The sequence below is a fragment of the Carlito syrichta genome, unplaced genomic scaffold (assembly GCF_000164805.1).
Source record: "Carlito syrichta isolate Samal-C Ts95f unplaced genomic scaffold, Tarsius_syrichta-2.0.1 Scaffold314050, whole genome shotgun sequence".
NCBI classification, from domain to species: Eukaryota; Metazoa; Chordata; class Mammalia; order Primates; family Tarsiidae; genus Carlito; species Carlito syrichta.
The window spans coordinates 185,744-199,932 of NW_007258146.1; the positions used below are offsets into that span (position 1 = coordinate 185,744).

General features: G+C 54.5%; 1 protein-coding gene across 1 annotated transcript in view; it reads left to right on the forward strand.

The window, feature by feature from the left end:
* KMT2D (lysine methyltransferase 2D) overlaps positions 1 to 14,189 on the forward strand; it is a 35,609-nt gene continuing 21,420 nt past the window's right edge. Inside the window, exons 1-32 of the mRNA XM_008070881.2 lie at positions 1 to 49; positions 306 to 432; positions 602 to 825; positions 926 to 1,035; positions 1,225 to 1,387; positions 1,720 to 1,885; positions 2,029 to 2,143; positions 2,292 to 2,449; positions 2,644 to 2,789; positions 2,914 to 4,176; positions 4,312 to 4,560; positions 4,647 to 5,758; positions 6,206 to 6,319; positions 6,638 to 6,748; positions 7,336 to 7,440; positions 8,766 to 8,947; positions 9,128 to 9,292; positions 9,387 to 9,496; positions 9,597 to 9,644; positions 10,312 to 10,533; positions 10,732 to 10,851; positions 10,944 to 11,048; positions 11,270 to 11,400; positions 11,487 to 11,634; positions 11,839 to 11,904; positions 12,078 to 12,188; positions 12,375 to 12,512; positions 12,608 to 12,692; positions 12,935 to 13,176; positions 13,280 to 13,353; positions 13,568 to 13,618; positions 13,758 to 14,178. Of these exons, the coding sequence (XP_008069072.1) occupies positions 1 to 49; positions 306 to 432; positions 602 to 825; positions 926 to 1,035; positions 1,225 to 1,387; positions 1,720 to 1,885; positions 2,029 to 2,143; positions 2,292 to 2,449; positions 2,644 to 2,789; positions 2,914 to 4,176; positions 4,312 to 4,560; positions 4,647 to 5,758; positions 6,206 to 6,319; positions 6,638 to 6,748; positions 7,336 to 7,440; positions 8,766 to 8,947; positions 9,128 to 9,292; positions 9,387 to 9,496; positions 9,597 to 9,644; positions 10,312 to 10,533; positions 10,732 to 10,851; positions 10,944 to 11,048; positions 11,270 to 11,400; positions 11,487 to 11,634; positions 11,839 to 11,904; positions 12,078 to 12,188; positions 12,375 to 12,512; positions 12,608 to 12,692; positions 12,935 to 13,176; positions 13,280 to 13,353; positions 13,568 to 13,618; positions 13,758 to 14,178 (6,631 nt within the window). The remainder of the gene's footprint in view (positions 50 to 305; positions 433 to 601; positions 826 to 925; positions 1,036 to 1,224; positions 1,388 to 1,719; positions 1,886 to 2,028; positions 2,144 to 2,291; positions 2,450 to 2,643; positions 2,790 to 2,913; positions 4,177 to 4,311; positions 4,561 to 4,646; positions 5,759 to 6,205; positions 6,320 to 6,637; positions 6,749 to 7,335; positions 7,441 to 8,765; positions 8,948 to 9,127; positions 9,293 to 9,386; positions 9,497 to 9,596; positions 9,645 to 10,311; positions 10,534 to 10,731; positions 10,852 to 10,943; positions 11,049 to 11,269; positions 11,401 to 11,486; positions 11,635 to 11,838; positions 11,905 to 12,077; positions 12,189 to 12,374; positions 12,513 to 12,607; positions 12,693 to 12,934; positions 13,177 to 13,279; positions 13,354 to 13,567; positions 13,619 to 13,757; positions 14,179 to 14,189) is intronic.

Here is a 14,189-nt window from a genome sequence, read left to right on the forward strand (position 1 = left end):
ATGGACAGCCAGAAGTCGCCTGGTGAGGATAAAGATTCAGAACCGGCAGGTGAGTAGAACAAATTCTGGGTTTGCTTTTAGATTTCTGCTCTTCATGGGCAACCTTAAATTTCTGGTCCTGGCACAAGGACACGAGTTAAGTCTTTGAAATGGGTAAGTAATTGAAGGACTTTGTTCTTTGAGACAGAAGTCAAAATGCCATCACTGTGGTCCGGGGTTTTGAATAATCTCATGGGTCTGATGAGTGGACTCAGTATTAAGTAGGGAATGATGGCTGACATGTGCTGCTCTGTCTCGTCATTCAGCCGATGGACCTGCAGCCTCTGAGGACCCAGGTGCCACTGAGCCAGACCTTCCCAACCCACAAGTGGGGGAGGTCTCTGTCCCCAGTTCTGGGAGTCCCAAGCTTCAGGAGCCTCCCCAGGACTGCAGGTAACTTGTTTGAGGAAAATGAGGATATAAAAGTACACGAGGATTTGATTGAGAGTCTGGGGCTTTTGAGGAAGAGGACTTAGGAAGATGAATGTTGGGGAAGACTGGACATGCGAAATCATGGGGTTGGCAGGGGCCTGGCATGGTGCTGACGCTTGTGTGTCCACAGTGGGGGTCCAGTGCGGCGTTGTGCTCTCTGCAACTGCGGGGAGCCCAGTCTGCATGGGCAGCGGGAGCTACGGCGCTTTGAGTTGCCATTTGATTGGCCCCGGTGTCCAGTGGTGCCCCCTGGGGGGAACCCAGGACCCAATGAAGCAGTGCGACCCAGTGAGGACCTATCACAGATTGGTTTCCCTGAGGGTCTTACACCTGCCCACCTAGGAGAACCTGGAGGTAAGTGAAGGGAAGTGGGGTAGGGACTGTGTAGTCATGAACCAGCAATCACCTTTTTGTTAATGCTTTCCTTTCTGTTTACCTCTTCCCACCTGTAAAGGGTCCTGCTGGGCTCACCATTGGTGTGCTGCGTGGTCGGCAGGCGTATGGGGGCAGGAGGGCCCAGAACTATGTGGTGTGGACAAGGCCATCTTCTCAGGGATCTCACAGGTGGGGTTGGCGCCAGCGGATTGCATAAGAGAAGGGCAGGGCTGGGCTTGCTAAGGGTAGGCAGGACTGGTGGGTTTCTGAGAGTCAGGGTGGAATAAGGAGGGCAGTGGGCATACTAGGGCAGAGTTAACTTGAGCTGTTTCTCTGGAGAGTGCTGGCTGGCACTGAGGCATTGTCTCCACCCGGCAGCGCTGCTCCCACTGCACCAGGCTCGGTGCCTCCATCCCTTGCCGCTCACCTGGGTGTCCACGACTTTACCACTTCCCCTGCGCGACTGCCAGTGGTTCCTTCCTATCCATGAAAACACTGCAACTGCTATGCCCGGAGCACAGTGAGGGAGCTGCACATCTGGGTAAGAAGTCCTGCCCTTCGGACATAGGACAAATAAGAGACCAAATGTGCCTTGGATTTTTGTACTCTACAAAGCTCTCATCAAAGTCTGTAATTATATACTGTCAGTCTGCCCCACTAAAGTAGGTGTGAACTTTATGAACACAAGGGCTTTGCCTGTCTTGTTTACTGTGGTGTCCACAGTGCCTAGAACAGTACCTGGCAAATATCGGGCAGGCATTCAGAAACTTTGTTCCTTATTCTGTGTCCACAGTGTGCCTGTTATGTATACTGCACTGTGCTGAATCTTGCAAGGAATCTGTAACTGATTTGTGCTGTCTCTTTCCTCTGCAGAGGAGGCTCGCTGTGCAGTATGTGAGGGGCCGGGGGAGTTGTGTGACCTGTTCTTCTGTACCAGCTGTGGGCATCACTATCATGGGGCCTGCCTGGACACTGCTCTGACTGCCCGCAAGCGTGCTGGCTGGCAGTGCCCTGAATGCAAAGTGTGCCAAGCCTGCAGGTAAGAATGGGAGAGTAGGAGGGAACCCTTAGCAAAGTACAGGTTGGGGTTAAAAATGATGGCAGTTGGAGAAGGCCCATTACCATGAAAAAAGAAAGAAAATGGGGGCAGGGAGAACACTAATGTTCCCTGTGCCCCTGCAGGAAACCTGGGAATGACTCTAAGATGTTGGTCTGTGAGACGTGTGACAAGGGATACCATACCTTCTGCCTAAAACCACCCATGGAGGAACTGCCTGCTCACTCTTGGAAGTGCAAGGTGAGTGGACTCCGATTCTGCCTTACTCTCCCTAATTCTGCCTCCTATGAAATTCCCAGAGTTTCTCTGTCATAATAGGTCCTGTACTCTCCTGCAGTCTTTGCTGTATGTCTGACCCGGTCCTGTTTGGCCCACCTCCTTCCCCTAGGCGTGCCGAGTATGCCGGGCCTGTGGGGCAGGCTCCGCAGAACTGAATCCCAACTGTGAGTGGTTTGAGAACTACTCGCTCTGTCATCGCTGTCACAAAGCCCAGGGAGGTCAGCCTATGAGTTCTGTTGCTGATCAGCATCCCCCTCTCTGTAGCAGGTAAGTGGTGTGGGTTGTGAAATTGGGATGGCGGGTTGGAAGGACTGAGGTTGGCAGGGGTCATGGGAAATCAAATACTTTGAGAGGAGAGCCCTTGGGTGGGCAGTACAGTCCACAATGCTCATGCCTTGCCCCAGTGTACTCTCTAGAAGCTGACTAGAGCCACAGTGCCTGCTCCCCTGTACCCTCTGCAGATTTCCACCCCCAGAGCCTGGCGATACCCCCACTGATGAGCCCGATGCTCTGTACGTTGCATGCCAAGGGCAGCCAAAGGGTGGGCACGTGACCTCTATGCAACTCAAGGAACCGGGGCCCCTGCAATGTGAAGCCAAACCACTAGGTGAGTAGGGAAATTAACCCCCTTTTATTCTGTGGTAAAAGACAGTTTCTGCTTTGCCTCAGACCCCGTACTTTCTGTGGAGTAGATGTGAGCTAGATAGGAGCATAGTGTGTTGTATCTGCAGGGAGAGCAGGGGTTCAACTTGAGCCCCAGTTGGAGGCCCCCCTAAGCGAGGAGATGCCACTGCTGCCCCCACCTGAGGAGTCACCCCTGTCCCCACCACCTGAGGAATCACCCACGTCCCCGCCGCCTGAGGCATCACGCCTGTCCCCGCCACCTGAGGAATCTCCCGCATCTCCACCGCCTGAGGCATTGCAGCTATCCCGGCAGTCAGAAGAGTCACCCCTCTCTCCGCCTCCTGAGGAGTCTCCTTTGTCTCCTCCACCTGAATCATCACCTTTTTCTCCACTGGAGGAATCACCCTTCTCTCCACCAGAAGAGTCGCCCCCATCTCCTGCACTTGAGACACCCCTGTCCCCACCACCTGAAGCATCACCCCTGTCCCCACCACTTGAGGAGTCTCCCTTGTCTCCCCCACCGGAGGAATTGCCTACTTCCCCACCGCCCGAAGCATCTCGCCTGTCTCCACCACCTGAGGAGTCACCTATGTCTCCTCCACCGGAAGAGTCACCAATGTCTCCACCACCTGAGGCTTCTCGTCTGTTCCCACCATTTGAAGAGTCTCCTCTGTCCCCTCCACCTGAGGAGTCTCCCCTCTCCCCACCACCTGAGGCATCACGTCTGTCTCCCCCACCTGAGGACTCACCTATGTCCCCGCCACCTGAAGAATCACCTATGTCCCCCCCACCTGAGGTATCACGCCTGTCCTCCCCACCTGAAGAATCTCCCTTGTCCCCACCGCCTGAGGAGTCTCCCACATCCCCTCCACCTGAGGCTTCACGCCTATTCCCACCACCTGAGGACTCACCCACATCTCCACCACCTGAAGACTTGCCTGCTTCCCCACCACCGGAAGATTCGTTCATGTCCCTGCCGCTGGAGGAGTCACCCCAGTCGCCACTGCCAGAGGAGCCGCGACTCTGCGCCCAGCCTGCAGAGCCACATCTCTGTCCCCGGCCTGAGGAGCCACGATGCTGCCCCCAGCCTGCAGAGCCGCTTCTCTGCCCCTTGCCTGAGGGGCCACACATGTCCCCCCGGCCTGAGGAGCTGCAACTCTGCCCCGGGCCTGAGGACCCACGCCTGTCCCCACGGCCTGAGGAGCCACACCTGTCCCCGCAACCTGAGGGGCCACATTTGTCCCCACGGCCTGAGGAGCCACGCCTGTCCCCCCGGCCTGAAGAGCCGCGCCTGTCTCCCCGGCCTGAGGAGCCGCGCTTGTCCCCGCGGCCTGAGGAGCCATGCCTGTCCCCCCGGCCTGAGGAGCCGCATCTGTCCTCTATGTCTGAGGAGCCATGCTTGTCCCCCAGGCCTGAGGGACCACATCTGTCCCCTCAGCCTAAAGAATTGCGCCTATCTCCCCGGACTGAGGAACCTCACCCGTCTCCTGTGCCTGAGGAGCCACGCTTGTCCCCCCAGCCTGAGGAGCCATGCCTGTCCCCTCAGCCTGAAGAGCCCCCTCAGGAACCAGGCCAATGCCCCGCACCTGAGGAGTTGCCCTTGTTCCCCCCACCTGGGGAGCCACCCTTATCCCCTTTGCTTGGAGAGCCGGCCCTGTCTGAGCCTGGGGAGCCACGTCTATCCCCTCTGCCTGAGGAGTTGCCCTTGTCCCCATCTGGGGAGCCACCTTTGTCGCCTCAGCTGATGCCACCAGGTAAGGCTCTGTCCCTTTACTCTGGGACGGTCTTAACTCCTTATGGCATGTTTAATCAAAGAACCTCTTTTTCGCTTTCCTTCCAGATCCTCTTCCTCCTCCGCTCTCGCCCATTATCACAGCTGTGGCCCCGCCAGCCCTGTCTCCTTTGGGGGAGTTAGAGTACCCCTTTGGTGCCAAAGGGGACGGTGACCCTGAGTCACCACTGGCTGCCCCCATCCTAGAGACACCGATCAGCCCACCACCAGAAGCTAACTGCACTGACCCTGAGCCTGTGCCCCCTATGATCCTTCCCCCATCTCCAGGCTCCCCAGTGGGACCGGCTTTTCCCATCTTGATAGAACCCCTTCCTCCTCGGTGTTCTCCACTCCTTCAGCATCCCCTTCCTCCCCAGAACTCCCCCCCTTCCCAGTGCTTCCCTCCTGCTATGCCACTGTCCATTCCCTCCCCGTTGAGTCCCATAGGGAAGGCAGTGAGGGTCTCAGATGAGGCTGAGACACATGAGATGGAGACTGAGAAAATCCCAGAGCCTGAGTGCCCAGCCTTGGAACCCAGTGCCACCGGTCCTCTCCCCTCTCCCATGGGAGACCTTTCCTGCCCTGCCCCCAGCCCCGCCCCAGCCCTGGATGACTTCTCTGGCCTCGGGGAAGACCCAGCCCCTCTGGATGGGATTGACGCTCCTGGTTCACAGCCAGAGGCTGGACAGACTCCTGGCAGTTTGACTCGTGAACTTAAAGGTTCCCCTGTGCTCCTGGACCCCGAGGAGCTGGCCCCTGTGACCCCTATGGAGGTCTATGGCCCTGAATGCAAGCAGGTAGCAGGGCAGGACTCACCATGTGAAGAACAGGAGGAGCCACGTGCACCAGTGGCCCCCACACCACCCACTCTTATTAAATCTGACATCGTTAATGAGATCTCTAATCTGAGCCAGGGTGATGCCAGTGCCAGTTTTCCTGGCTCAGAGCCCCTGCTGGGCTCTCCTGACCCTGAAGGAGGTGGCTCCCTGTCCATGGAGCTAGGGGTCTCAACAGATGTTAGTCCAGCCCGAGATGAGGGCTCCCTACGGCTCTGTACCGACTCGCTGCCAGAGACTGATGACTCACTTTTGTGTGATGCTGGGACAACTATCGGTGGAGGCAAAGCCGAGGGGGAGAAAGGCAGGCGACGCAGCTCCCCAGCACGCTCTCGTATCAAACAGGTGAGGGGCCATGGGATGTGGCCAGAATTATGCCACTGTCAGAGGTACAGCCTGTGTCACTGATACTTTTGCAACTGGCTTTTTTAGTCCTAAACTCTCGGAGATCCTTTATTCCAACTATTTTATTAAGGAGAATACTAATACATAGAGGGGACAAATGACTTGCCCAGGTTCATGGTTCAGTAGTAGAATCGGGACCAGAAACTTGGTTCTTTCAAGCCACTATTTTTTATCCTTATACTGTGTTATTCACTCTCTTCTTGGGAGGGTTTGGGCCAGAGCTACCTACTTGTTGAAAACTAGGAGCTTGGCTTTTTCCCCTACCCTGAGTGGGACTCCTGGGCTTCTTACCTGTCATACTCTGTTCATTCATCTCTTTTTCAAGCCTGTGAACCCAACACGCTAGCCCTTGACATGTTCCTGTAATCATCCCCTTCCCTCACTCAGGGTCGCAGCAGTAGTTTTCCAGGAAGACGCCGGCCTCGTGGAGGAGCACATGGCGGACGTGGGAGAGGACGAGCCCGGCTAAAATCAACTGCTTCTTCCATTGAGACTCTGGTAGTAAGGAGAGGCCTCCCATCCCCCAAGCATGCTTCAAAATTGAATACCCTTTAAGTCCTGCCAGCCCCTACACGTTTGCCTGCCTGCCTGCTAGTCTAGGACCTATCTATGTCTGTGTTCCTGTCCATTTGTTGTTGAGGCTTTTCTGAAATCTCTGCTATCAAGTTGACGCCCAATTTGGGAGCTGAGCTTTTTTTTTCTTTTTGCCTCTTAGTCCTGTCTTCTGGCCTTCATCTTAGCCAGGGGCTCACACCTCCTTCCTCCAACACTAAAGAGGAAAGTAGCTTAGTTCACTTTCCACAACTCTCTTTCTGTAAGGTTGCTGATATTGATAGCTCTCCTAGCAAGGAAGAAGAAGAAGAAGATGATGACACCATGCAGAATACCGTGGTTCTCTTTTCCAACACAGACAAATTTGTCCTAATGCAGGTACGATACTTGACTGGTGCAGTCCCAGTAGTGAGACCTGCTGGACTGAACACCGTGTATGTGAGTGTTTTGGTGAGAGGATAGATTGTGTATGTGTGTGTTTTGGTGAGAGGATAGATGCGGAAAACCGGTCACCTGTTTCTGGGGATACCTAGCTAATGAGAAAACAGACAGTGAATCCGAATCACGGTATTCATTTGTTTATCCATCTGTCAGATTTCTCTTGAGTGTCTCCTCTGAGCTTACATATGTTCTCACCTGAGTAATCTTGAAGCTAGTAGAGTTTTGTCATAAAGGGAATTCTCACCTGACCAGTCTTTGCTCCATCCTGTCTTCCTTTAGTTTTTTCTTACCTTTACCCATGTCAGACTTTATAAATTCAGGTTACCTGATAAGGTAAGCAAAATATCCTAGGAATGACCAGTCCTATTGGTGAGTAGGAGGAGCAGGGTCCCCTGGTAGCTTATGGTGTCCCAGCCCTGTGGGATGAACTCCCTGGTCTCTGATTAGTGTTGTGGTCAGTAGACTGGCCCTGAATAGGATGAGGAGACCCAGTTGGGCATCCAGGTTTCTTTGTGTTTCCCCAGGACATGTGTGTGGTGTGTGGCAGCTTTGGCCGTGGGGCAGAGGGCCATCTTCTTGCCTGTTCACAGTGCTCTCAGTGCTATCACCCTTACTGTGTCAACAGCAAGGTGAGTTCAGTGCCATGGAGGCATGGGCTGGGGAATAGGGTTGGTTATTTCTTATCCTAGTTCCTTGTCCTGGCCATACTACCTATTAAAGTGGCCACTGGGCCTAGATGTCATCGATTAGTTACCAGTGGTTATCAACTCATCTTGGGGACAAGTACTTTGGAATTTAAGTGGATTTTCTTTTCTTTTTTTCTTTTTTTTTGAGTTGGAGTCTCACTCTGTAGCCCAGACTGGAATGCAGTGGCCGCTCCCGGCCACTGCGGCCTCATCCTGCTGAGCTCCGATGATCCTTCCACCTCAGCCTTCCAAGTAGCTGGAACTACAGGCGTGCGCTACCACGCCCGGCTGATTTTTTGATTTATTGTAGAGATGCGGTCTTGCCAAGCTGCCCAGGCGGGTCTTGAATCATTTTTTTTAAAGCAGGATTTATTGAGAGGACAGAAAAGCTCCCATAGTGGGAGGGAACCTGAGGGGGTTGCCTATTTTTCTTTCTTTTTTTTTTTTGAGTTGGGGTCTTACTCTGTTGCCCAGGCTACAGTGCAGTGGCATGCTCACTGCCACCCCAGTGTCGATCTGCTGGGCTCCGGAGATCCTTCCACCTCAGCCTTCCAAGTAGTATGCTACCACGCCCAGCTAATTTTTTATCTATTGTAGAGATGAGGTCTCGCCAAGTTGCCTGGGTTGGTCTCGAACCCATGAGCTCAGGCAATCCACTTACCTCGGCCTCCCAAAGTGCTAGGATTACAGCCTGAACCACTGGGCCCGGCCTTTAAGTAGACTTTATAGCTTCTTTGTGGTAGACCATGACTTCCTGGTATAATTCAACCCATCACATAAACTGATAACTTTACCAGCAGAAAATATGGTATAGTCTGGAGATAAAATATAAAATTGACAACCTGAGTACATGTCCACAAAGAGAAAGCAGTGTTTTTGGCCTAAGCATGATCACTTGTTTCAGGATTTTCATTAATTTATGACTTATCTACTGCTAACATTCACTAACTAGCAGCCATAGCAAGTTCTAAATGTTCAAGAAAAATTTAGGGAAGCACTACCTAATTTGGTCCTTTTGGGGGCTTGGCTAGTGAAATTGCTACTCCATTCATAATAAGGCACTGACTGGTGCAGCTAGTCCCTGGTCAGCAGAGATCCTTGGGAGCCTCAATTTAGAGCCACTTTTTGGGGGTGAAGGTACTTTGCATTAGCCTCCCTATTCTGAGATGGAGGTCTGGCCTATGCATTGGGGTTCCTCCAGCCCCATCCATAGAAATTCCCCATCCCCTCCATCTCACATCCTGAGAGATTCCCGTCTTCTGCACCAGATCACCAAGGTGATGTTGCTAAAGGGCTGGCGTTGCGTGGAGTGTATCGTGTGTGAGGTATGTGGCCAGGCCTCCGACCCCTCACGCCTGCTACTCTGTGATGATTGTGATATTAGCTACCACACATACTGCCTGGACCCCCCGCTGCTCACCGTGCCCAAAGGCGGCTGGAAGTGCAAGTGGTAAGAAGACCTGGAGTCTTCAGAGGGGATTGGGGCCTGAGGTGTTGAAGTGGATGTGATGTTGAGTATGTGACAGAGGCTGGGTTTAGGAGGCCAGACTATGGTTTGGTTCTCACTGAGGGTACCACTGAGTGCCTTGGATAGGTTAGGTGCTGAGGATCTGTGTTCTGCCCCTCCCAGGTGTGTGTCTTGTATGCAGTGTGGGGCCGCCTCCCCTGGCTTCCACTGTGAATGGCAGAATAGTTACACACACTGTGGGCCCTGCGCCAGCCTGGTGACCTGCCCTATCTGTCATGCCCCATACGTGGAAGAGGACCTACTAATCCAGTGCCGCCACTGTGAACGGTGAGAGCATCCCTTTCTCCTTACGTTGGCCCCCACTTCCCTGTTGTCATCCTCTTGTTGCCTGAGCTTATCTCCTCTGGACTCTGTTCTCTAGGTGGATGCATGCTGGCTGTGAGAGCCTCTTCACAGAGGATGATGTGGAGCAGGCAGCTGATGAGGGCTTTGACTGTATCTCCTGCCAGCCCTATGTGGTAAAGCCTGTGGGTGAGTACCAACTTCTGGGTGGGGGAGGAGTCAGGGCAGGACTCAGGCCTTGATATAGGACGGGACCTCAAGCTGTCTTGGTTTGTCTTTCTCTCCGTAGCACCTGTTGCGCCTCCAGAGTTGGTGCCTATGAAGGTGAAAGAGCCAGGTGATTCACAGAAATTTTGAATGCCAAAACCAGATGAGACCTAAGATACCATCTAACCTAGCTCCAACCACCACCTCCCTCTGCCTCCCCCACTTTATCTCCTCATTTTAAGAGGAGGAAGCTAAGACCAGGGAGCTTGAGTGGCCTGCCCAAGGTCACCTAGTAAGTTAGCAAAATTACAACTAGAACTAAGGCCTCCAGCTTCCCAGGCAGTGTTCCTTTCATCAGACAACATGACTTCTTTACTGCCAGAATTTCATCTCTGGAGAACACAGCTCTTTTTCCTCAGTGAAGGGGGCCAGGGCCATCTCCTTCATCATGATACAGGCCTGCTTTTGGCATTGAAGGCACTGTGTGCTGACATTCAGCAAATTGGGGCCCTCCTAGTCCCAGACAGCAAGAGAATCTATTTGGTGAACCTGAGAACAGCCATGAGCAAAGCCAGGCTTCTGCAGTTGGAATATCTATCTGAATCCCCCTGGGTCACTGACAGAGAACTCAGGCTTCAATCAGTGCCCCTTGATGGTCTGTTTTCCCAAGTCCTCAAGCCACAGTCTGGACTTTCTGTTATTGCCTTTGTCTCAGCTAGGGTCATGGGTTGAAACTTGGAGGTCTGGTTTCCCTGGGGCCTCCATCCAGGGATTACATGCTCTTCCCTCTCGTGCAGAACCCCAGTACTTTCGCTTCGAGGGTGTGTGGCTGACAGAAACTGGCATGGCCGTGCTGCGTAACCTGACCATGTCGCCACTGCACAAGCGGCGCCAGCGGCGAGGACGGCCTGGCCTCCCAGGCGAGGCAGGGCTAGAGGGTTCCGAGCCCTCAGATGCTCTTGGTCCTGATGACAAGAAGGATGGGGACCTGGACACTGATGAGCTGCTCAAGGGTGAAGGTTGGGCTGGGAATCTCAGGGAGTGGCAAAGTAGCATGAATGTGCCTGTGGGAGTTGGGATGTGGGGTGGGGGCTGCATTGCCACCCTCAGGAACTGTTAGTCTTGTCCAAGTGGCTCTGTGGCGAGGTATTCAGCTCTCTGGCAGGATGACAGGGTTAAAAGGCCCATGCCGCTATGTCTTCTGCCACCATACACAGGTGGTGTGGAGCACATGGAGTGCGAAATTAAACTGGAGGGCCCTGTCAGCCCCGATGTGGAGCCTGGCAAAGAGGAGACCGAGGAAAGCAAAAAACGCAAGCGCAAACCCTATCGGCCTGGTGAGGCCTTGGGATGAAGAGGTGGGGGTGGTGAGGGGTGGCTTACTAGCTTCCCCCAGAGCCTTCTCACCTTCAGCTCTGCCTCCTCCTAGGTATTGGTGGTTTCATGGTGCGACAGCGAAAATCCCACACACGCCTGAAAAAGGGGCCTGCTGCACAGGCGGAGGTGTTGAGTGGGGATGGGCAGCCCGACGAGGGTGAGACGGGTGAGGGCACCATTGGGGCCTGGGAGAAGGTGGGGGATCACAGTACCCATGAAGTAATGTGAGGGAGCCCCAGGGGGTGCACTCACTGCAAAGGCCATGGGGGTGGAGGACCCAGTGATGCTGGGGGAGAAAGTAGGCAGAAAGTGTCAGCCTACCAAGTTGGGAGCAGCATGCTTTCAACTCGAGTCTGACACCTTACATTCTGCCCATAGTGATGCCTGCTGACTTGCCTGCAGAGGGCTCTGTGGAACAGAGCTTAGCTGATGGGGATGAGAAGAAGAAGCAGCAGCGGCGAGGGCGCAAGAAGAGCAAACTGGAGGATATGTTTCCTGCTTACCTGCAAGTGGGTCTCAGGCTCCAAGGGGTGAGGGAGGTGTCTGTGCCCTGCAGGGCATGAGGCAGCCCATTTCTCCATGACTCTACCCACAGGAAGCCTTCTTTGGGAAGGAGCTGCTGGACCTGAGCCGTAAGGCCCTTTTTGCAGTTGGGGTGGGCCGGCCAAGCTTTGGACTAGGAACCCCAAAAGCCAAGGGGGATGGAGGCTCAGAAAGGAAGGAAGCCCCTACCTCGCAGAAAGGTTAGTTATGTGGGAGCGAGGTGGTCTAAGGGACTCCACCTTCCTTCTTGCTTGGGAGCTGGCAAGTGTATTTTGGTGGGAAATGGACTGGTCTGCAGGAGTTAAGGATAGGGCTAATGGCCCTGGCCTGTGGAGTTGGGGAGGTCCCATTCTGGGCATCAAGTACAGGACATCTCTGATTAGATTGGGGACTATTGGTCGTAGGAGATGATGGTCCAGATGGTGCAGATGAAGAATCCCGTGGCCTTGAAGGCAAAGCTGATACACCAGGTAAGGGCTGCTGGGGACCGTGTCCTATCTTGGCTTTGCCTCTATTGGTCTGCTCTGCCGCTGAGGGGTTGGAGGCTGGAAACTGTTCTGTGCCCCTCTGTGGTTCGGAGTGGGTAGGGAACAGAGTACTTCTATACTGGCCTTGACTGATGGGTTTCTCCTGGCATTTGCAGGACCTGAGGACGGGGGTGTAAAGGCATCTCCAGTGCCCAGTGATTCTGAGAAGCCAGGCACTCCGGGTGAAGGGATGCTTAGCTCTGACTTAGACAGGATTTCCACAGAAGGTGAGGCTATGACCCATACCTCTTTGTGTGTAAATGTCTTCTGTGGGAGGAGAAGGTTCTGTATCTATATACCTTCTCTGGTAGGGAGTCCTGGGTACCCTCCCTGACAATTGCCATTTGTAGACCCATGTTGTCACCTGAACTTCTTAGTGTTCCCCAACAGTAACCTTCATCATTGCCCCACAGAACTGCCCAAGATGGAATCCAAGGACCTGCAGCAGCTCTTCAAGGATGTCCTCGGTTCTGAAAGAGAGCAACATCTGGGTTGTGGAACTCCTGGCCTAGAAGGCAGCCGTACACCACTGCAGAGGCCCTTTCTTCAAGGTGATACGGGTGAGAGTGGTCTGAAGACTGGCATAGCCAAACTTGCTCTCATGATGGGCCAGTCACTCTTTTCTCTGATCCTGTGCCTCTTGTAGGTGGACTCCCTTTGGGCAATCTCCCCTCTAGCAGCCCAATGGACTCCTACCCAGGCCTCTGCCAGTCCCCGTTTCTGGATTCTAGGTTGGTATTTGTGCTTAATGTTTGTGGGCAGTCCCTCTTATCCCTTCCCTCCATCTGCATCTGGGCTTATGCTTTGCTTCCCTTGGACGCCTGGGCTGCTGGAGCAACACTTCCCCTGTTCCTCCTCCCTCCCTTTTTAGTGGCCCTTCTTGGGGCAGGGCAAAAGCCTGGGACCCTGGCAATTTGTCTGGGATGGGACTTGGCATCCCTGCCCCCTGTGACTCTCTGCCCCTGCGCCCCAGGGAGCGCGGGGGCTTCTTTAGCCCGGAACCCGGTGAGCCAGACAGCCCCTGGACAGGCTCAGGGGGCACCACGCCCTCCACTCCCACCACCCCCACCACGGAGGGTGAGGGCGACGGGCTCTCCTATAACCAGCGGAGTCTTCAGCGCTGGGAGAAGGACGAGGAGTTGGGCCAGCTCTCCACCATCTCGCCCGTGCTCTATGCCAACATTAACTTTCCTAATCTCAAGCAAGATTACCCAGGTACCTGTGGGACGAAGGCAAGGGAGACAGCCTAGCAACATGGCAGGTGGAGGGGTCACCTGCGAAGTCTTTTCTACTCTAACTCAATTACTCTGCCCTCCAGACTGGTCTAGCCGTTGTAAACAAATCATGAAGCTCTGGAGAAAGGTTCCAGCTGCTGACAAAGCCCCCTACCTGGTGAGACAGAAAGGAGCATGGGTCAGCATGAGAAGTGAGAGGGAGGGAGGCATCTTTGGGTAATTCACCTCAGTTCTTTCTACCCCCTACCCCTAAACCCACTGGGCTGGAAGGGATCAGCTTCTGGGTAGGGAGTATGTGAATGACATTGTGGGGGATGGAGGCTGGGCATGAGACAACACCAGGCCCTAAGGCTGTGTCCTATATCCTTCAGCAAAAGGCCAAAGATAACCGGGCAGCTCACCGCATCAACAAGGTGCAGAAGGTGAGTGAGGGCTGGACTGGGCCAGGCTGGGCTGAGCTGAGCCAAAGAAGTCTTCTAGCTGGTGGCCTCTCTGTGGGTGGGGGGACATAAGGCCTGCTTACAGCAGCCTGACTACTCTGTGTCTGGTCTCTCCCTGTAGCAGGCTGAGAGCCAAATCAACAAGCAGACCAAGGTGGGCGAGATAGCCCGTAAGACTGACCGACCGGCCCTACATCTCCGCATTCCCCCTCAGCCAGGGGCACTGGGCAGCCCGCCCCCCGCTGCCGCCCCCACCATTTTCATTGGCAGCCCCACTACCCCCGCCGGCTTGTCTACCTCTGCGGACGGGTTCCTGAAGCCGCCAGCGGGCACGGTACCCGGCCCCGACTCACCTGGTGAGCTCTTCCTCAAGCTCCCACCCCAGGTGCCTGCCCAAGTGCCTTCGCAGGACCCCTTTGGACTGGCCCCCGCCTACGCCCTGGAGCCCCGCTTCCCCACGGCACCACCTACTTATCCCCCGTACCGTAGTCCGACTGGGGCCCCTGTGCAGCCCCCAGTGCTGGGCACCTCATCTCGTCCTGGGACTGGCCAG